This window comes from Salvelinus alpinus, chromosome 1 (assembly GCF_045679555.1).
Source record: "Salvelinus alpinus chromosome 1, SLU_Salpinus.1, whole genome shotgun sequence".
Classification (NCBI taxonomy): domain Eukaryota; kingdom Metazoa; phylum Chordata; class Actinopteri; order Salmoniformes; family Salmonidae; genus Salvelinus; species Salvelinus alpinus.
In genome coordinates, this window is record NC_092086.1 from 24,065,354 (window position 1) to 24,087,196 (window position 21,843).

Below are 21,843 nucleotides of genomic sequence, written 5' to 3' on the forward strand. Positions count from 1 at the left end.
AACAGTAAGTGGAGGTCCTGACTGAGTTCCTACAAAAGGGTCCCATCCCTGGTCTAGTTAAGAATGCTGCTCTACATTATGTATTAAAGCACCCAGACATCTCAAAGATACACTTGTCCTTCTGAACTGAGCTGCAGGACAGGAATGAAACCTCTCAGGGATGTTACCATTAGGGCGGCAGGTAGCCTAGTGGTTAGAGCGTTGGACTAGTAACCGGAAGTTTGCAATATCAAATCCCCGAGCTGACAAGGTAAAAATCTGTTGTTCTTAACAGACTTTCCTAGTTAAATAAAAGGTCAAATAAAAATAAGTGAGGCCATTGGGGGGTTTTAAAACAGCGTTGAATGGCTGCGATGGGAGAAAACTGAGGATGGATCAACAACACAATAATGACCTAAATGACAGTGAAAAGAAGAACACAAAAATACAAAAAAAATATAACAAAACATGCATCTTGTAATGCAATAAAGCACAAAAGTAATACTGCTTATACCACAGTTGCCAAAGTAAACAATCTGAAAGCACACATTTACCGGTATAATCAAATGTATACTCTCTCATCGTTTGGTTGCTAGAGACACCACCCAGTCCTTCGTTCTTTATGTTTTGTTGCCATGCTTCACACACTGGTGTAACTCTGCCTTAGAGAGCTGTCGTCTCATTAAGAGGATAGACATCATGTTGTGCTCTCTATGAACCAGATCAGTGGTGTAGAGCCCAGATCATAGATCAGAGGGCAAAGCCTCCGAGGCAGCCAGCCAGCACCATCATGATCATTACCCAGACACACATACTACTGGTGTACAGGCATTAACACACACACACACACACACACACACACACAGAAACTCACTAGAATAGGCCTAGATAATGAACTGCATCCCTCCACACATAGGCCTAACAAGCTAACACACAGATTAGGTCTACCATGGTCTAGCTAACTAGCCTCTCCATAATACATACCTATACTGTCTGTCTACTACTGCCCCTGCTCTGTGCACAATCTAGCCTCTCCATAATACACACCTATACTGTCTGTCTACTACTGCCCATGCTCTGTGCACAATCTAGCCTCTCCATAATACACACCTATACTGTCTGTCTACTACTGCCCCTGCTCTGTGCACAATCTAGCCTCTCGATGTTTCAAGTCATGGTTGTTATTAGTGTAGCCGTGTTTCTCTCGGCGTGTACACAGAGCACTGGAGGGTTTTTCTCCCCCCCCCCCCACACACACACACACACACACACACACACCACACACACACACACACACACACGATAAATGTAGGTTTGGGCTCTGGTCTGGTTTGATGGGCTTTCCCCTGCCTATTCCTGACTCTTTACCAGCTAACACAGAGGGCACATTAATCCTGTGTGTGCGTGTGTGTACTACAGATGGTGAATGGCCCGGCCGAGACGAACAAAGGAAGGAAGGCATGGTCATCTGTCATGCCTCTGAGCCAACAGATGCCCAGCAGCAGAGTGTGAGAGTGGTCCCTTGGATTAGAATCACCAAGCCAATCAGAGAACAGAACCTCCTCGGTAGAATCCCCAAGGCACCAATCAGAAGGCCTGAAGCCCAGATGAGGTCTCTGAGGACATGTAAAATAATCCACCATCCGTAGCTCAGTAGATCAGAGGAGTGACATATGATGACACCAAAATGCTTTTAAAGCAATAAAGTTCATGAAACCAGGAACTAAAAGGTTGCCTGCCTGCATGTCGTGTGATGGAACAATGGGGACTAAGTGTCCACAGTAAGTGATGGATGGGAGAGTTTTGGGCCTGTCCCCGCCCAGTGATTGACAGGTCATTAGCCAGATGGAGGCACTGGCTGGCTCAGAGCCAGCTGATTGGCTGGGTAATATCCCAGGATGCTATGCTTTGTGATATGATGGGCAGATTCAAGACTGCCTCTGGTCAGCAGAGAGAGCGAGATAGAGAAGAGAGAACATGGGCCGGCCAGACAGACAGACAGACAAAGTGAGAGGGAAAGGGATGGGCAGAGGAACTAGTCTGTTTAATTGGACAGTTTTAAACGTAGCTTCAGTAGAGCATCAACAAAGGGGAGCCTGGTACCTCTTGAAAGATGCACGGACAAGGTTCACGGGACAGGAGATTGGCATTTTGGGTTACAACCAGCTGCTGGCTGGGTCTAGTGTGTGTGTGCAGTGTCTTATCCACTTGACCAGCGATGCCCTCGCCTATAAAGCACTGAGGTGATACACCAGCCCAGAGGCGATAGAGAAACGCACACTCACACAGAGTACATTTACGGAGCAAGGAGTAGTCCTGCACACAAATCTGACAGCACAATACAGCTAGAAGCAGCAGAATGTCAGGCTACAGGACAGTACATATCTAACAGGCTAAAGACAAGCCTGGAAGACAGGCTGGGTGAGGATGGTTAGAGGGGCCTATGGGAGGGCATCCTTGATCTGTGTGAAGATGGAAGGCCTTAGTTGTCCCTTTGTTTGGGCTGGATAGAGCAGCCAGCCAGCCAGCCGCAGCCATGCTGACAGAAAGCTATGCCCCATCAGACAGCTCTTTGCCTAGGAGGGGAGGGTGGCTGGGTCTGGGAGGTATGGTGTGAGGGGAGAGAGAGGGAGGGAAGGCTTGGGTAGCGGCCAGAAACTAAGCCTGTCAGTTCACAACAACCCACACAGATAATCTGCCTGGACTCCGTTTGGGCGGGGTGGTGTGGAAGAGGAGTGAGTGAGATGTGGTGTGGACCCATCATAGATGGAGGGATCTGAGAGGGAACAAATGAGAGAAGAAAGTATGGGAGACGAGAGGAAATGAATGTGTCATCTTGACAGAAATACATTCACTCAGTCCCTCATCCTGTTCTCCACAGGCCACAACTGCTTTCTCTCTCCCGCTCTTACTATATTTTTCATCAAAGAGTAAGACAAGTATGGGGTGGGTGAGGGGGGAAACTGTTCCTCTGATCATGCAAGAGAATTTATTGAATCAAAAAACAGTTAGACGGGCTCTGCCACCCTCCGCTCGTCGTCGCAACCCTTTCTCCTAAAATCAAAGGAACCACTGACTTCTTGAAAGCTGCCGAGACTGAAACACTGTCATTATCCCCCCTTTCTTGTCTTTCATCATGCCGTCTGTCATTTCCACTCATCTCAGGTTATTGGCTGTGGGTTAACATTTCAGGAAGATTCCCTACAGTGGAAATGTTTCAGTGTTGCACTGTTTCTAGGCCCATCTGCTGATAGCTAAGTCGTGTTCATTAGGCACCAAACGGATGAAAACGGACCGAAACAGGGATTACCGGTTTCAGAGGTTGCCTGTTTCTTTGTGGTTCCTCACCCACCTGTCTATAATTTTTGTAACAGGGCCATGTTCATTACGGCACACAACGTAAAACATTTGATAACATTTTGCAAAAGGAAACTAATGAGCATTTCTTATTGGTCTAGTCCAAGTAGTCCCGCACTGTCTATTTTCTTCCGTTTGGTAACCAATGAACATGACCCCCCCCCCCTCAATAAATATAATTGAAATGGGCCTTGTTTTCACTCTATTTAGATCAAGATACATGGGAACATAAATAACCATGACCAGTGACGGGGAAATAACACAAATCAATAAAGTTACATATCACAATAGTATTTTAGACAATATTATACAGATACTTTGACGAAGTATTGATTTGTACTTTAAAAAAAAGTATTGCTTGGTAGCGTTAGCGAGCGCTAGTCGGCTGAACCGGCGCCAAACCTGCAGTGTATTTCATCCTATAGCTTGTCCTCCATCTTCTTTTTAAACGGTGAACCAACATGTTTTCAGCGCTATTATTTCCCTGACTGATCACAACTGCTTTTCTCATGCCTCTCGTCTGTCTGCAGCAGACATAGTGAGAAATATGTTCGGAACATCAAAGCAATAAATATAGAACCGTGACAATCTAAATACATATAGCATCGGCACCTAAGTACCATGATAATATTGTATCGCGAGGTCCCCTGGCAATTTCCAGCCCTAACCACGACCTTCATGAATATTCAGTCCCATCTCAGCCTCCTCCTGACCTTCATTAGCCACTCATAAACTATCAATTAGAAATCCATCCATAGGTGGGTGAGGGACAGCAAAGAGCCAGACAGCCAACCTCTGAAAGCAGGGGCAGGCTTCCACAATATGCTAGTTGACAGTTGTCCTCCTTCAGTCTCTTCATTTACCACTAACTGTTTAAGTGGTAGAATTACTTCCAGACTGATGCAGTTAGATGCTGCAATCTTCTGGAAAACCTTCAGTTAAGAGAGAAAACATTACTTAAGTCTGATGCACACACGCAAAACACACACTTTGGGCAGTGGCATTATTATACGCAAACAAACGTGCACTTAGACACACACTGTGGCACACAGATGCGTATACACACTAAAAACCAAAAACACAGTCCCAGAGAGAGAACAGAAAGAGTAAGGAAGTACAGAAGACAGAGGACATTAAAAACTGGATAGCACCTAGTTCCTTCTTTAGCCAACTAAAAGTGGAAGTGCTTTTAACAATTTAGTAATACAAGGAAATACAGTACGGTAAGTACGGTACAAAGCCATCCAACCACAGTAGAGTTCTGCCAGAAGGCAACATGGCATGGGCCAATCCAAAACGGGCCACTAACTGACAGACTTGCCAATCAAACGCCCCGGCTAAAGAAAGAAAGGAGAGAGAGGGGGAGAGATGGAGAGATGGGAATGGGGCGAGAGAGATGGGGATGAGCAAGAGAGAGACGGGGATGTAGAGAGAGAAATAGGCCTAAAGAGAGAAGAGTGCGAGAGAGAATGGATAGAAACAGAGGAGATCGACCAGGTAGACTTAAAAAAATGAAATATGTATCGTCACATACACCGGATAGGTACAGTGAAGTGATATTTTACAGTGAAGGCCATAGTAGGTCAAACCCCCTTGAGGAAATTAGGATTAAGTGCAAATCTATTTTTCACCTTGTCGGGTCGGGTATTCGAACCTGCGACCTTTCGATTACTGGCCCAACGTTCTAACCGCTAGGCCACAGTCGTTTAGCTCTCATTAGCAAAGCCAAGGATGGAAGTGTTCTGTCTTGTTGGTTATTCCCGCTCTTCTTCCCCTAATGGACAATCTTTTATGCATAGCTTAACTGGCTTTAAAATGTTCTGTCCACGGGGAATATAGAGTGCCTGATTCTTTCTGAGGCACCATATGATGACACTGGGACCTAACAGACTGGGAAGAGTGGTACAGTGTCTGTTTACCAAGAGGACACTATTGGTCACAGTATCCATAGCCGTTCCTGTTCATCCGGCTCTGTTGAAGCAGATAAATGGCTTCTTAGTCCAAAATCTCTAATTATTCCTTTAATATGGAGATAATTACAGTTTTTTTTCTGTATAGTGGTCATTTGGGGGATGGAAAATAAACAGGTAGAGATCATGCAAAAAAAAGAATAACCCACACTGAACATAAATATAAGTGCAACAATTTCCAAAGATTTTACTGAGTTACAGTTCATATAAGGAAATCTCAATTAAAATAAATAAATTAAGCACTAATTTATGGGTTTCACATAACTGGGAATACAGATATGCATCAGTTGGTCACATACCTTAAAAACAAGGTAGGGGTGTGGATCAGAAAACATGTCAGTAACTGGTGGGACCACCATTTGCCTCATGAAGGGCGACATCTCCTTCACATAGAGTTGATCAGGCTGTTGATTGTGACCTGTGGAATGTTGTCCCACTCCTCTTTAACTTTTACTGCCTCAGAAACCCGGATCCGGGAGCACCCCCCACCCCCCACACACTGATTAGCATAGATAGCATAGCTTCAGAAGTAGATAGTAGCATCTAAATATCATTAAATCACAAGTCCAAGACACCAGATGAAAGATACAGATCTTGTGAATAAAGCCACCATTTCAGATTTTTAAAATGTTTTACAGGGAAGACAAAATATGTAAATCTATTAGCTAAACACGTTAGCAAAATACACCACTATTCTAACTCCATCAGTTTCTTACTCCTTCAGGTGCTATCACCAATTCGGCTCAACTAAGATATTGATAGCCAATAACCTATAAAAAAAACCATCAGATGACAGTCTGATAACATATTCATGGTATAGGATAGTTTTTGTTAGAAAAAAGTGCATATTTCAGGTAGAAATCACAGTTTACAATTGCACCGACCATCACAAATCCACTAGAATTACTAGATAGAGCAACGTGTATGACCAATTTACTCATCATAAAACATTTCATAAAAATAGACAAAGCATAGCAATGGAAAGACCCAGTTCTTGTGATTTCAGACCATATTTCAGATTTTCTAAGCGTTTTTCAGCGAAAACACAATAAATCGATAAGTTAGCATACTACATGTTCCAACGTTACCAGAGCATCGATTCCAGCCAAAGAGCGCTATAACGTAATCACCGCCAAAAGATATTAATTTTTTCACTAACCTTCTCAGAATTCTTCCGATGACACTCCTGTAACATCATTTTACAACATACATATACAGTTTGTTCGAAAAGGTGCATATTTAGCCATACAAAACCGTGGTTACACAATGAAAATACTAGGAAATCAAGCCTCAATATGTCTGACGTCATCTATCAGAGTGATCTAGTTTAATTAAAAGCTAATCATATACTTGACTAAAAAATACAGGGTTGACAGGAATCGAAAGACAAATTAGTTCTTAATGCAACCGCTGATTTACATTTTTTAAATTATCCTTACTTTTCAATACAGGGTTGGCCAAGTGAAGCTATACCAAACAAAATGGCGATGTATGCGTTTAAAATATTTCGACAGAAACACGGTTTATCATATTAAATATTGCTTACTTTGAGCTGATCTTCCATCATATTCTTGGGCAATGTATCCTTTCTATGTTATAAACGTCTTTTGGTCGATAGATGTCCTCTGTCCTTCGTAATGTCCATCACCAACGACCGACACCCTAAAGCGTGTCCAAACTTTCAGAGTGCACGACAAAGAAATTCCTCAAAATCGCACTAAACGGATATAAATTGATATAAAACGGTTAAAATTCACTACATTATGATGTTTTTAACAACTATAACGACTGAAAACATGACCGGAGAAATACTGCTGGTTAGAAAACGATTTGGAACGAGGCAGGTCCGATGGCCTTCACGCTTGAGGCGCACGTTGAGAAAGAGGGGTCTCTGTACATTTTTGTCATTTATAATGGCTGTGAACGTCCCATAGACTTCATTGAAAACGTGATGACGTACAGACACCCAGAGGAAGACGTAGGTAGTGTCGGTTTCTTCATAGCATTCACTGTGGCCTTATAAACAGACCCCAGATCAGAGGTAAAAATTTCTGAAATCTGAACCCTGTCATGAAAAGTGCTGTAGAAATTGTTCTGTACCACTCAGAGACAAAATTTCAACTCCTATAGAAACTATAGACTGTTTTCTATCCAATAATAACAATAATATGCATATTGTACGATCAAGAATTGAGTACGAGGCAGTTTAATTTGGAAATGTAAAAAAAAAAATAATGCTAACAGCTCCCCCTATTGACAAAAGGTTAATAGCTGTGCCAAGTTGCTGGATATTGGCGGGAACTAGAACACGCCGTCGTACCTTTCGATCCAGAGCCTCCCAAACATTCTCCATGGGTGACATGTCTGGTGAGTATGCAGGCCATGGAAGATCTGGGACATTTTCTGCTTCCAGGAATTCTGTACAGATCCTTGCAACATGGGGCTGTGCATCATCATGCTGAAACATGAGGTGATGGCGGGAGATGAATGGCAGGACAATGGGCCTCAGGATCTCGTCACGGTGTCTCTGAGCATTCAAATTGCCATTGATAAAATTCAATTGTGTTTGTTGTCCATTGCTTATGCCTGCCCATACCATAACCCCACCGCCACCATGGGGCACTCTGGTCACAACGTAGGCATCAGCAAACAGCTCACCCACACGATGCCATTTGGCTGGTCTCAGATGACCCCGCAGATGAAAAAGCCAGATGTGGAGGTCCTGGGCTGGTGTGGTTACACGTGGTCTGCGGTTGTGAGGCTGGTTGGACGTACTGCCAAATTCTCGAAAAAAATGGACGCGGCTTATGGTAGAGAAATTAACATTAATTTCTCTGGCAACAGTTCTGGTGGACATTGCTGCAGTCAGCATGCCAATTGCACACTACCTCAAAACTTGAGACATCTGTGCATTGTGATGTGTGACAAAACAGCACATTTTAGAGTGGCTTTTTATTGTCCCCAGCACAAGGGGCACCTGTGTAATGATCAAGCTGTTTAATCAGCTTCTTGATATGCCACACCTGTCAGGTGGATGGAGTATCTTGGCAAAGGAGAAATACTCACTAACAGGGATGTAAACAAATTTGTACACAACATTTGACAGAAATAAGCAGTGTGTGTGTACAGTGGTTCTTCCTGTAAAAGTGTTGTCGTACTGCGCACACCCTGTGGGCTGCCGCAGAATTCTATGGCACGTTATTTCATTTTCAGCCATTGTTGCCATTAATGCTAATTAGTGCTAGTTTGACCACCAGAGGGCATCTTTGAGAAGCATTTGATAGTCTTCAATATTGGCTGTACTAGAGAATTTAAAACCTTTTTGTGTAAGAACATAGTATATGGGATTGATAAAAATAAATTTTGCTGAATTAATTTGATTAATATTATGGTGTTTCTATTCCCCAAAAAAACTCAGGGTTTCCATTAGGAAAATATGGCACTGTACAACCTGACGGTCAGGAGTAGGCTACAGTACAAAGAGCATAACATTTCCACACCCCAATTGTAGTCTAACCAATACCCAGGGGGGGAAAAAAACAGACAGACAGACAGACAGAGAGACAGACAGACAGAGAGACAGAGAGACAGACAGACAGACACAAACAGACAGAGAGACAAACAGACAGACAGACACAAACAGACAGAGAGACAGAGAGACAAACAGACAGACAGACAGACAGACAGACAGACAGACAGACAGACAGACAGACAGACAGACAGACAGACAGACACAAACAGACAGACAGAGACAGAGAGACAGAGAGACAAACAGACAGACAGACAGACACAAACAGACAGAGAGACAGACAGACAGACAGACAGACAGACAGACAGACACAAACAGACAGAGAGACAGACAGACACAAACAGACAGAGAGACAGAGAGACAGACAGACAGACAGAGAGACAGACACAGACAGAGAGACAAACAGACAGAGACAAACAGACAGAGAGACAAACAGACAGAGAGACAAACAGACAGAGAGACAAACAGACAGAGAGACAAACAGACAAACAGAGAGAGAAACAGAGAGACACAGACAGACAGACAAACAGAGAGACACAGACAGACAGACAGACAGACAGACAGACAGACAGACAGACAGACACAGACAGACAGACAGACAGACAGAGACAGACAGACACAGACAGACAGAGAGAGACAGACAAACAGAGAGACAAACAGACAGAGAGACAGACAGAGACAGACAGACAAACAGAGAGACAAACAGACAGAGACAAACAGAGAGACAAACAGAGAGACAAACAGAGAGACAAACAGAGAGACAAAGACAAACAGAGAGACAAAGACAAACAGAGAGACAAAGACAAACAGAGAGACAAAGACAAACAGAGAGACAAACAGACAGAGAGACAAACAGACAGAGAGACAAACAGACAGAGAGACAAACAGAGAGACAAACAGAGAGACAAACAGAGAGACACAGACAGACAGACAGACAGACAGACAGACAGACAGACAGACAGACAGACACAGACAGACAGACAGACAGACAGACACAGACAGACAGACAGAGACAGACAGACAGACAGACACAGACAGACAGAGAGAGACAGACAGACAGAGACAGACAGACAAACAGAGAGACAAACAGACAGAGAGACAGACAGAGACAGACAGACAAACAGAGAGACAAACAGACAGAGAGACAAACAGAGAGACAAACAGAGAGACAAACAGAGAGACACAGACAGAGACAAAGACAAACAGAGAGACAAACAGACAGACAGACAAACAGAGAGACAAACAGACAGAGAGACAAACAGAGAGACAAACAGAGACAAACAGAGAGACACAGACAGAGACAAAGACAAACAGACAGACAGACAGACAAACAGAGACAGACAAACAGACAGACAGACAGACACAGAGAGACAGACAGACACAGAGAGACAGACAGACAAACAGACAGAGACAAACAGACAGAGAGACAAACAGACAGAGAGACAAACAGACAGAGAGACAAACAGACAGAGAGACAAACAGACAGAGAGACAAACAGACAGAGAGACAAACAGACAGAGAGACAAACAGACAGAGAGACAAACAGACAGAGAGACAAACAGACAGAGAGACAAACAGACAGACAGAGAGAGACACAGACAGAGACAAACAGACAGATAGACATACAGACACAGACAGACACACAGACAGAGAGACACAGACAGAGAGACAGACAGGCAGAGAGACACAAACAGACAGAGAGACAGAGAGACAAACAGACAGAGAGACAAACAGACAGAGAGACAAACAGACAGAGACAGAGAGACACAGACAGAGAGACAGACAGAGACATACAGACAGAGACAGACAAACATACAGACAAACAGACAGACAGAGACACAAACAGACAGAGACACAGACAGACACAGACAGACACAGAGAGACAGACAGACAGAGAGACAGACAGACAGAGAGACAGACAGAGAGACAGACAGAGAGACAGACAGAGAGAGACCAAGTAAATATAAAGCCACTACCACTCAAGAGCGCACATATGTTCCCTTTCCTGCTCTGAATGACAACGTCCCCCAATGTCCCGGTGCTGCTAAGCATCTCTGCAAGCAGCAAACACGGCCACTATGTGTTAGCATCAACGTGGCCAAGGCCAACCATAAAGAGAAAAACAAGGTTCTGGTACAGAGGTAGAGACAGTCCTTTCCTCAGTGATGGTTCTCCTTTCACCTGCCTATGCTAACATTGACACAAAACAAACACAGACACAAAACAAACACAGACACACAAACCTCATAATGAAAAATTATGTGACCGGTAAAATGAAGAAGGCCATCTTTATCTCCTAACAAATTGACTGCAGGAACATAGATTCTAAAAAAGTATTAAATATTCAAATGTATTAAATAAAAACTTCAAAAGAAAGTTAACAAAATTGACAGTATTGAAAAAGCATCCTGAGCTATTTCCAAATGTTTTATTATTTAACCTTGATTTAACTAGCCAAGTCAGTTAAGAACAAATTCTTATCTTCAATGATGGCCTAGGAACAGTGGGTTAACTGCCAAACAGACAGACACAGACAGGGGCAAAACAGATTTTTTACCTTGTCAGCTCGGGGATTCGATCTAGCAACCTGCCGGTTACTTGTCCAACGCGCTAACCACTAGGCTACCTGCCGCCCAAAATACCCCGGTATACTTCCCAAGCCTAACCTGAGCAGCAGGAGATAATATTTTCTCCTGCCTTCACTGCCTCCATCCCTCCCTCCATCTCCCAGTCATTCTGCATCAGTAATCCCAACCAGTGTGTGTGTGTGTGTGTGTGTGTGTGTGTGTGTGTGTGTGTGTGTGTGTGTGTGTGTGTGTGTGTGTGTGTGTGTGTGTGTGTGTGTGTGTGTGTGTTAGGCAGCCAGTCGGGCTCAGCAGGCGAGCCAGATGTACCTTGAAACAGGTGTTAAACAGCTGTTTAACAGAAAAAAAGGCTTGTCCCAGTCCTAATCCCAGACAGACACACACCCCAGAGCTTCAACTGCTGCACCAGACAGATAGGGGGGATAAGTAGTAGCCTTCACCTGTTGTTAGGGCTATCGTTTGTCACGGTGGAGTTTGGACAGTGGAGATTGAAGAACTATAGCTGTAAGCTATGGCGGGTTGATCAGATAAAACACATTGTCACTATATAATATACCGGTATCTGAATAACTCTTCCCCCCCCCCGTTATTTTACCAGGTAAGTTGACAAAGAACACGTTCTCATTTACAGCAACGACCTGGGGAATAGTTACAGGGAAGAGGGGTGAATGAGCAAATTGGAGTCTGGGGATGATTAGGTGGACATGATTGTATGAGGGCCAGATTGTGAATTTAGCCAGGACACCAGAGTTAACACCTCTACTCTTACAATAAGTGCCATGGGATCTTTAGTGACCACAGAGAGTCAGCCGTTTAATGTCCCATCCGACAGACAGCTCCCTACACATGGCAATGTCCCCAATCACTGCCCTGGGGAATCGGAATATATATTTTTTTTATTAGACCAGAGGAAAGCATGCCTCCTACTGGCCCTCCAACATCACTTCCATCCAGGGAGCGACCAGGACCAACATCACTTCCATCCAGGGAGCGACCAGGACCAACATCACTTCCATCCAGGGAGCGACCAGGACCAACATCACTTCCATCCAGGGAGCGACCAGGACCAACATCACTTCCATCCAGGGAGCGACCAGGACCAACATCACTTCCATCCAGGGAGCGACCAGGACCAACCCTGATGGCCACTAGAACAGACGCTTTGGCATAGATTGTTGACAACGTGTAAACTATATTTAGTCTCCAATGTTTATCGAAAACATAAATACATTTGCACAATTGTTGTTAGCTAGCGAATTTTGTCATATTAGCATAGACGTGACAGTCAAAACAAGACATGGTATCAAGAACAAGAGGAAACGAGTCACCGATGAATCCCCACATTGCAGCTTCATGTCGTTGCCATGTGACAGTTCAGAATCGTAACGTCACACGGCCTTCAGACCCATCGATGCGCATGCATCATTTGTGACGTTGTCAGCCAGCCTAGAAAAATAATGTTCACTGCACAGCTTCTTTTCAAGGGAAGTAGCCTACGCTTCATGGTTCCTACTGGGGCAGCAAAACGACAGAAATAGGCTACACAATTCATATGCACGACCATGACTGTGTGCAGTGAAGATGGCTTAGAATCCACCAGCCCTCAGGCTGTGGCCTCGGGGGTGTCGTGCTCAGCAGGCTGTTAGAAGCTGGGTGAACAGAGCAGAGAGGCTGAGGGCACTGACTAACTGCCTGGACAGTGAGTGACAGGACAAGCCATCTGTCGATAACCACATTACTGGTAAAACCATGAAAACCATTAGTGGAAAACATTGATGAAATGTTATAGGAATGAATAGCCGTGTAACGTTACGGCTGCTGGATCCATACAGTGGTGGTCACCCTTTAACAGCAGTGATGGAGAAGGACTGCTGGATCCATACAGTGGTGGTCACCCTTTAACAGCAGTGATGGAGAAGGACTGCTGGATCCATACAGTGGTGGTCACCCTTTAACAGCAGTGATGGAGAAGGACTGCTGGATCCACACAGTGGTGGTCACCCTTTAACAGCAGTGATGGAGAAGGACTGCTGGATCCATACAGTGGTGGTCACCCTTTAACAGCAGTGATGGAGAAGGACTGCTGGATCCATACAGTGGTGGTCACCCTTTAACAGCAGTGATGGAGAAGGACTGCTGGATCCACACAGTGGTGGTCACCCTTTAACAGCAGTGATGGAGAAGGACTGCTGGATCCACACAGTGGTGGTCACCCTTTAACAGCAGTGATGGAGAAGGACTGCTGGATCCATACAGTGGTGGTCACCCTTTAACAGCAGTGATGGAGAAGGACTGCTGGATCCATACAGTGGTGGTCACCCTTTAACAGCAGTGATGGAGAAGGACTGCTGGATCCATACAGTGGTGGTCACCCTTTAACAGCAGTGATGGAGAAGGACTGCTGGATCCATACAGTGGTGGTCACCCTTTAACAGCAGTGATGGAGAAGGACTGCTGGATCCATACAGTGGTGGTCACCCTTTAACAGCAGTGATGGAGAAGGACTGCTGGATCCATACAGTGGTGGTCACCCTTTAACAGCAGTGATGGAGAAGGGCTGCTGGATCCATACAGTGGTGGTCACCCTTTAACAGCAGTGATGGAGAAGGACTGCTGGATCCATACAGTGGTGGTCACCCTTTAACAGCAGTGATGGAGAAGGACTGCTGGATCCATACAGTGGTGGTCACCCTTTAACAGCAGTGATGGAGAAGGGCTGCTGGATCCATACAGTGGTGGTCACCCTTTAACAGCAGTGATGGAGAAGGACTGCTGGATCCATACAGTGGTGGTCACCCTTTAACAGCAGAGATGGAGAAGGACTGCTGGATCCATACAGTGGTGGTCACCCTTTAACAGCAGAGATGGAGAAGGACTGCTGGATCCATACAGTGGTGGTCACCCTTTAACAGCAGAGATGGAGAAGGACAAATAGCGCTTCTGGATCCCACAAGGAGCAGCGTTACATTACCTTGATGCTCTTGGATGGAGAGCTTCCATTGAGAAACAGATGACAGCCATTGACTAGGCCTGGTGACTAGGCCTGCACCCATTCCCTCTAACTCTAGCTATCCCAAACAGACAGCCATCTTGGACGAGAGAGAGCCCATAGAACTGGGGAGGTAGAAATTAAATCAATTATGAAGATAGATGAGATGAGATGTGACTGTGGAGGTGCTTTAAAAATACAATATGGTGAGAACTAAGGCAGGAGGTGTTTAAGAGTACTCTCACTGGAGGTTAATATTCGTTAACGTAGCTTTAATTTTCAGTTGCACAGACTGAGGGTCGTCTCCTGACTGATGCTGTAGTGTAGCCTACTGCATCTTCAACTCCTACACACAGACTGAGGGTCGTCTCCTGACTGATGCTGTAGTGTAGCCCACTGCATCTTCAACTCCTACACACAGACTGAGGGTCGTCTCCTGACTGATGCTGTAGTGTAGCCTACTGCATCTTCAACTCCTACACACAGACTGAGGGTCGTCTCCTGACTGATGCTGTAGTGTAGCCTACTGCATCTTCAACTCCTACACACAGACTGAGGGTCGTCTCCTGACTGATGCTGTAGTGTAGCCCACTGCATCTTCAACTCCTACACACAGACTGAGGGTCGTCTCCTGACTGATACTGTAGTGTAGCCTACTGCATCTTCAACTCCTACACACAGACTGAGGGTCGTCTCCTGACTGATGCTGTAGTGTAGCCTACTGCATCTTCAACTCCTACACACAGACTGAGGGTCGTCTCCTGACTGATGCTGTAGTGTAGCCTACTGCATCTTCAACTCCTACACACAGACTGAGGGTCGTCTCCTGACTGATACTGTAGTGTAGCCTACTGCATCTTCAACTCCTACACACAGACAGACTGAGGGTCGTCTCCTGACTGATACTGTAGTGTAGCCTACTGCATCTTCAACTCCTACACACAGACTGAGGGTCGTCTCCTGACTGATACTGTAGTGTAGCCTACTGCATCTTCAACTTCTACACACAGACTGAGGGTCGTCTCCTGACTGATACTGTAGTGTAGCCTACTGCATCTTCAACTCCTACACACAGACAGACTGAGGGTCGTCTCCTGACTGATACTGTAGTGTAGCCTACTGCATCTTCAACTCCTACACACAGACTGAGGGTCGTCTCCTGACTGATGCTGTAGTGTAGCCCACTGCATCTTCAACTCCTACACACAGACTGAGGGTCGTCTCCTGACTGATACTGTAGTGTAGCCTACTGCATCTTCAACTCCTACACACAGACTGAGGGTCGTCTCCTGACTGATGCTGTAGTGTAGCCTACTGCATCTTCAACTCCTACACACAGACTGAGGGTCGTCTCCTGACTGATGCTGTAGTGTAGCCTACTGCATCTTCAACTCCTACACACAGACTGAGGGTCGTCTCCTGACTGATACTGTAGTGTAGCCTACTGCATCTTCAACTCCTACACACAGACAGACTGAGGGTCGTCTCCTGACTGATACTGTAGTGTAGCCTACTGCATCTTCAACTCCTACACACAGACTGAGGGTCGTCTCCTGACTGATACTGTAGTGTAGCCTACTGCATCTTCAACTTCTACACACAGACTGAGGGTCGTCTCCTGACTGATACTGTAGTGTAGCCTACTGCATCTTCAACTCCTACACACAGACTGAGGGTCGTCTCCTGACTGATACTGTAGTGTAGCCTACTGCATCTTCAACTTCTACACAGACAGACGGACAGCAATGGATGTTTGTGTAGGTACTGAGATGGTTTACAATTGTGTGATTCCTCATCTGCTGATGTGAGTTTCAAGGCAGGAGGTATCTATTCACAATACCAAGGCCAGGGACATAATGTCAGTGACCTTTTCTCTGTTATAACAGCCACCCTATTATTCATTAGACTGAGTGGCAGTGGTATGTTACCTACACATTAAAGACACACAGTATGAGGGATGTTATAGGAGTCTCTTTGTCCTACAACCTGGTCAGGAAATATCCTCCCTGTATACTGGAGGCAACATTACTGCTGACAGACCTGGACGCAGACCAAAGAGATTGGGGCTGGGCTAGGAGTGAGAGAAAGAGACTTGAGGGAACCACAACAAAGTACAAAGAAGAAGGAACATAACTGGGCAACTATCCAGGCCGAAAAAGCTGGAAAATATGACGTATGCCTAGCCATATGGTAAAAGGAAGTTCCTGTGAATTACTTCATTAAATCTAACTTTGCCTTGAAGATATTCAGCCTTTATAGACAGAGGTAAGAGTAGAAAACGTGGTGGATTTGACCTTAAACTCAGCACCCACATTCAGGTTCCAGCTCTGCAGCTGAGGGACCTTTCAACCCTCAGGTCACCGACACATTTGCCCACCTTTGTTGCGTTGTCCTGTTTGCACAACAGGCGGCTACATAGTTCGACAAATCATGATGATGAAACAACGGAAACAGTCACTAGTGTTTGGTTGGGGCAAAGCAGTGCTGTCAAATGGGGAACAGTGCAGCTTTAAAAAATGTACTCGACAAACCTGGGTTCAAATATTATTTGATAGAAATAATTTCAAAAGACTATCTGTGCTTGATTGAGCTTGCCTGGCTTAATGTACCAATAGAATTGTCCCAACAAGTTAAACCCAGTCTATTTGGCACTCTAGGCAGGCTAGCGCAAACACTCAAAGTATTTGAAAGACTTCAAAAGTATTTCAACCCAGGACTGCAGAGAAAGGTGACTTCATTCCGATAATGAATGTGAATTCCTGTAACTGTCTGCACACAAAAACACAATAACTGAGTTGACCTGATTGATGCTCTGGGCAAACTCAGTAGCGACTGGGAGTGAGTGCCAAAAGCTAATAGCCTCTTTCATACCCACAGAGAAGCCAGCAGACCCTCACTGGGGCTCAATAATAAGGACATCGAGACAACATAAAAATGTCCACAACTACCTATCAGGGTTGAGGGGAGGACGGCTCATAATAATGGCAGGAACGGAGCCAATGGAATGGCATCAAACACGTCAAAAACTATGTGTTTGAAGTATTAGATACCATTCCACCTATTCTGCTCCAGTCATTACCATGAGCCTGTCCTCCCCAATTAAGGTGCCACCAACCTCCTGTGGTGTTCAATAGGCATAAAACGGAGTGAAACAAATAAGTACTATCAGAACTTGTCCAATAAGAAAATATTTTTTTCATTTTCCGTTACAAAACATTTTGCTTTGGTGTGCCCTAGTGAACAGGACCCTGGTAAATAAATAAGCCCACTGCTAAACATCCATTGTCTCCATTCAAACATCTAACGAAGCTGATTACCTGCCTTGAATAGAGAGAGCTTCGACTTAGCATAGCCCATGGGGTTGGAACACACAGAAATTTAAATATGCTGCATCTGGGACCAAGTGGGGCCCTAAACACCCAGCCGGCCCAGGCGCAGCGTTCCCATTTCAACATGCTCCTCCTGGGGCTTCAGGGAGCTAGCTGCAGAGTTGTGGTTACTGGTGGTTACCTCTGGGAGTGTCGATCATAGCTGTGAGTAGTGTGCACACAGTGAGGCTTCAGAGGATGCGCTCAGTTAATTAATTTGAAAAGAGAGGGCTCTGAGACTGAGGGGCGAAAAGCAAAGTTAATCATGATGATGTACTACTATACAGGAACGGACCGAGAGAGGGAGGGAGAGCCTGGACAAGAGAGGGAGAGAGAGAGCCTGGACAGGAGAGGGAGAGAGCCTGGACAGGGAGGGAGGGAGAGCCTGGACAGGGGGGGGGGGGGGGGGGCTGGACGGGGGGGGGGAGAGCCTGGACGGGGGGGGAGAGCCTGGACGTGGGGGGGGAGAGCCTGGACGGGGGGAGCCTGGACGGAGGGGGCCTGGACGGAGTGTGTTAACAACCATCAAGTTCTAGTGAACTGCTGTAGCGCTGTACAAACAAAGGGTCATCGACCCTCTGGCGACAGCTGTTTGTTCTAGAGACAGACCCGTGTCTGTCATCGTACAGTACTCATCGGGTCTCACCAAATATAGTAGTTGAGCTAAAGCTTTAGCAGTTAGAAACACATCAAGTGTTGCAGGACAATGCCCTAGGCTATCAACCATCCAGATAGATGATATAATTCCATCAGAGGAGGCTGGTGGGGGAGCTTTAGAAGGACGGGCTCATTGTGTTTGCTGGAATGGAATCAATGGAACGGAGTCAAACATGTTACCATGTGTTTGGTACCATTCCAGCCATTACAATGAGCCCATCCTATAGCTCTTCCCACCAGCCTCCACTGCTATCCATCTGCAGCAGGGTTTTCCTAACTCAGTCCTGGGTAATGAATGGCCATAGCGCTAGTATGAAGGACATATGTGGGAAAGTTAAAAGGGGAGAAAGCAAGCCAGCATTTGGTTTACTGTACACACTACTAATGTTAGTGCAAGGAGGAAGGAGAAGTTTGTCGACTCACCAATGCTGTCCATCTCACATCATTCTGAAGCACCTAGTTCAACAACAACGAAATAAAACATGTAAGGTGTGTTGTGACTGCCAGTGGAAAACAAACACATAGGTTGTAGTCAAAAGCAATCGAACCATTAATTCAGTACAGGACACTAACAACATGAAAGCTTTGAGGGACAAACAGGACCGAAAAGCAAAAACAAAAGGTTGACAATTTAGGCTAACTAGCCTAATATTTGCTAAAATTGTGGGGGGAAAAGTATTGCTATCAGTAGCCTACATGGTCGGGATATTTTGAGACACAATGACTGAATTGAAATGCCAAGAACCTAATTTATAGTTATATGGCAAGTCATTTGGGGGGGGGGGGCGCAGATGGTCGAACGAAATGGTTTAGTGTGCGGGGCTTGCGCCTTGCTGGCCTGAATGAGGGGTGGGAGGGAGCATGCTTCACTGAACAATGCACAAGTGGGATGTTGCTAGTGACAATAGGTGGATCTGGTCAAAACAGCCAACCACATTCACATAAATAAATTATGTAACGTAAGGACAGTCACGTTGGCATGCAAAAATATTGCATCATTTTAAGAAAGGGGTTCAATAGCTAGCTACAGTAAAAGCTCAGTTGATACCCTACAATAAATGTTATTTGCTGATGAGCTATATTCTTGGTAACGTTAGCTAGCCAACCAGCAACACCAGGCTAGATGTCAACTAGCGCTCTAACTAGCTACATAACTGAACGACCACAACCTACGCTAGCTATATACTAGTTATCTAAACACGATTCGTTTTGCTCAGGAGAGTGAATTTCTCGCGTAATCATTGTTGGCGTTTATTTTCCTGCAGTAGCACACCGTATCAAGCTAGCTAATTTAACTGGCAGTGATGATCAAGTCTAGACTGGTGTTCGCTAGCTATTGTAGGATAACGTTAGTTCTGCTGTGTCAATTAGCCAGCTAGACATGATCTAATGACTGATTGTTGCAATGTAGTTCCTATGATGAGATTGATGTGCCTTGAATATTCCCAGGTAGCATGATGATCGGGTAACTTTATGCCCTGCGTTTCCACACAGTCACAATGAACGCACTGTGGTGTGCTAGCTAGCGCAATGTGTCTGCATTAAACCACCAGACTCAAACAGTGTAACGTTACGTGGGTGTACATTTGTGTGCTTGAAACTGTGTGGGGCGTTTTATGCATAACGTTAGCCCTGTCTGTGCGTAGTTATATTCCATTTTTGCTTCAGTTTCTGGCAATGGCATTCCTGTTTTACCTTTCGTCTCCTGGTTTCAGCACTCCCGCTCCAAACAAAGCATTGATATATGACTCGTAGGTTTTGCCTCCAATTGTCCACCTTATAAGCGTTCACATGTGAGCACCCGGCTGGACTCATGACTGAAACAACATTCAGTTTTGTATTTTAAATGATGAGACGTGTCCTAGAATCGAGAATAAGCTAACTAGCTAGCGCGTGCTTGCTGTCCAGTATAGAAGCTAGCTGTGGTTTCCGTTTGGAAATGGACAGCCGCGACAATACCCAAAATCAGACTCGGCATCTGACAAATACGTCCTTTGTTGACATTTTTGTACAGTTATCCGTCTTCGTGAATCTGTTTACGTCTCAGACTGACAGTTGCCTTTATCCTCATGTCAAGCACTTCCACTCACGATTTATTTTTCTAATGGTATGTTGTGCGTCGAGCCCGCCCAAAGCGAAACATGATTAGAGGATACAAAGAGAGGTGACTTCATATGTTGGCTGAAGAGTGCGCTGGTGCGTTGTTTCCCGTTGAAGTCACGCCCCTTTGCAGTAAGGATAGGATTCTGATTGGTGAATAAATATGTCGCTTACTGGTTTTGTCAAATGTCAGAAAATAGTTTTATTTAATTGACAATACCAAGTACTGCCCTTTCAAATGGACTACAGCGGTCGCCCGCCTGTCTCTGTACTAGTTAGAGGCCCTCATACGATGAAAATGGATTATATAAAGTCATTTTTATTATGTGCTGAATCACATGGCCAGACAATAATGCACATATTCTGCACCAGTTGTATTATTTTGTGTGCAAGTCTATGTCAGAATCTGTGAACAGAGGCTATCACTTACTGCATTATCTATAAGATGCTGACACCTACTGGTTAAAAATGATATTGCGCATTGACATCTGTGTCACTTTCTGGTTGTGTCAGAGTTGTAATTTAATTGATAGCACGAAGTACCCCCCTCACCTGTCTGCCAAGCAGCGCACTGTTCACTGGTGTTCGAACGAAAACCCATTGTACGTGTTATGATACACATAATGGAAACACCCAAAGTGGTTCTTCAATCTGAATATTGGCCTTCTTAATAGAGGGACGTCTAAACACTTTTGGGGGAATAAAAATGATTTACAGCCTAAATAATGATTGATGATCAATTGTCATTAATATTTTACAACTTATTGTAGGCTATATTGTCATTAATATTTTACAACTTATTGTAGGCTGTTCACATATTCATTTATAGTGACTCGTTTTAGAAATTTACTGAGATAGAAAAAAAAGAACTGTCATATTTTCCCACAATTTGCTGAAATATGCCCAGTGCAGTCAAATATGTAATAATCCTATGTTTTATATATATATATATATATATATATATATATATATATATATATTCCACAGTATGAGGTTGGAATTATATTGTGAAATTGTGAAAATGATGATGATGCCCTTTTAGTGTAGGAGCTGTTTGAAAAGACTGCCTGAAATTTCAGCCTGTTTTGGTGGGGTGGAGTTAACAAAGACAGTTTCAAACCTCTCTGCCAATAACAGCCAGTTTTCAGGTTACATATCCCTCCCATTAGGCTCGTCCAATTAGACCCCTCACTCAGACCATTCACAGACAGTCTTGCTTGAGAAATTGCTGTTTGCTGGGAAGCTATTTGTGTTTATTTTTTACAATTTTATTTGAAAACAACGGTAAGGTACGTAATAGTTCTCCAGA

The 21,843-nt window shown here is 44.6% G+C and overlaps 1 protein-coding gene across 1 annotated transcript in view; it reads right to left on the minus strand.

Moving 5' to 3' along the window:
- LOC139559022 (ubiquitin carboxyl-terminal hydrolase 22-like) overlaps nt 1–20,589 on the minus strand; it is a 75,226-nt gene extending 54,637 nt beyond the window's left edge. Inside the window, exon 1 of the mRNA XM_071374689.1 lies at nt 20,130–20,589. Coding sequence (XP_071230790.1) covers nt 20,130–20,249 — 120 coding nt within the window. The 5' untranslated portion in view covers nt 20,250–20,589. The remainder of the gene's footprint in view (nt 1–20,129) is intronic.
- Between the last annotated feature and the right edge of the window lie 1,254 nt (nt 20,590–21,843).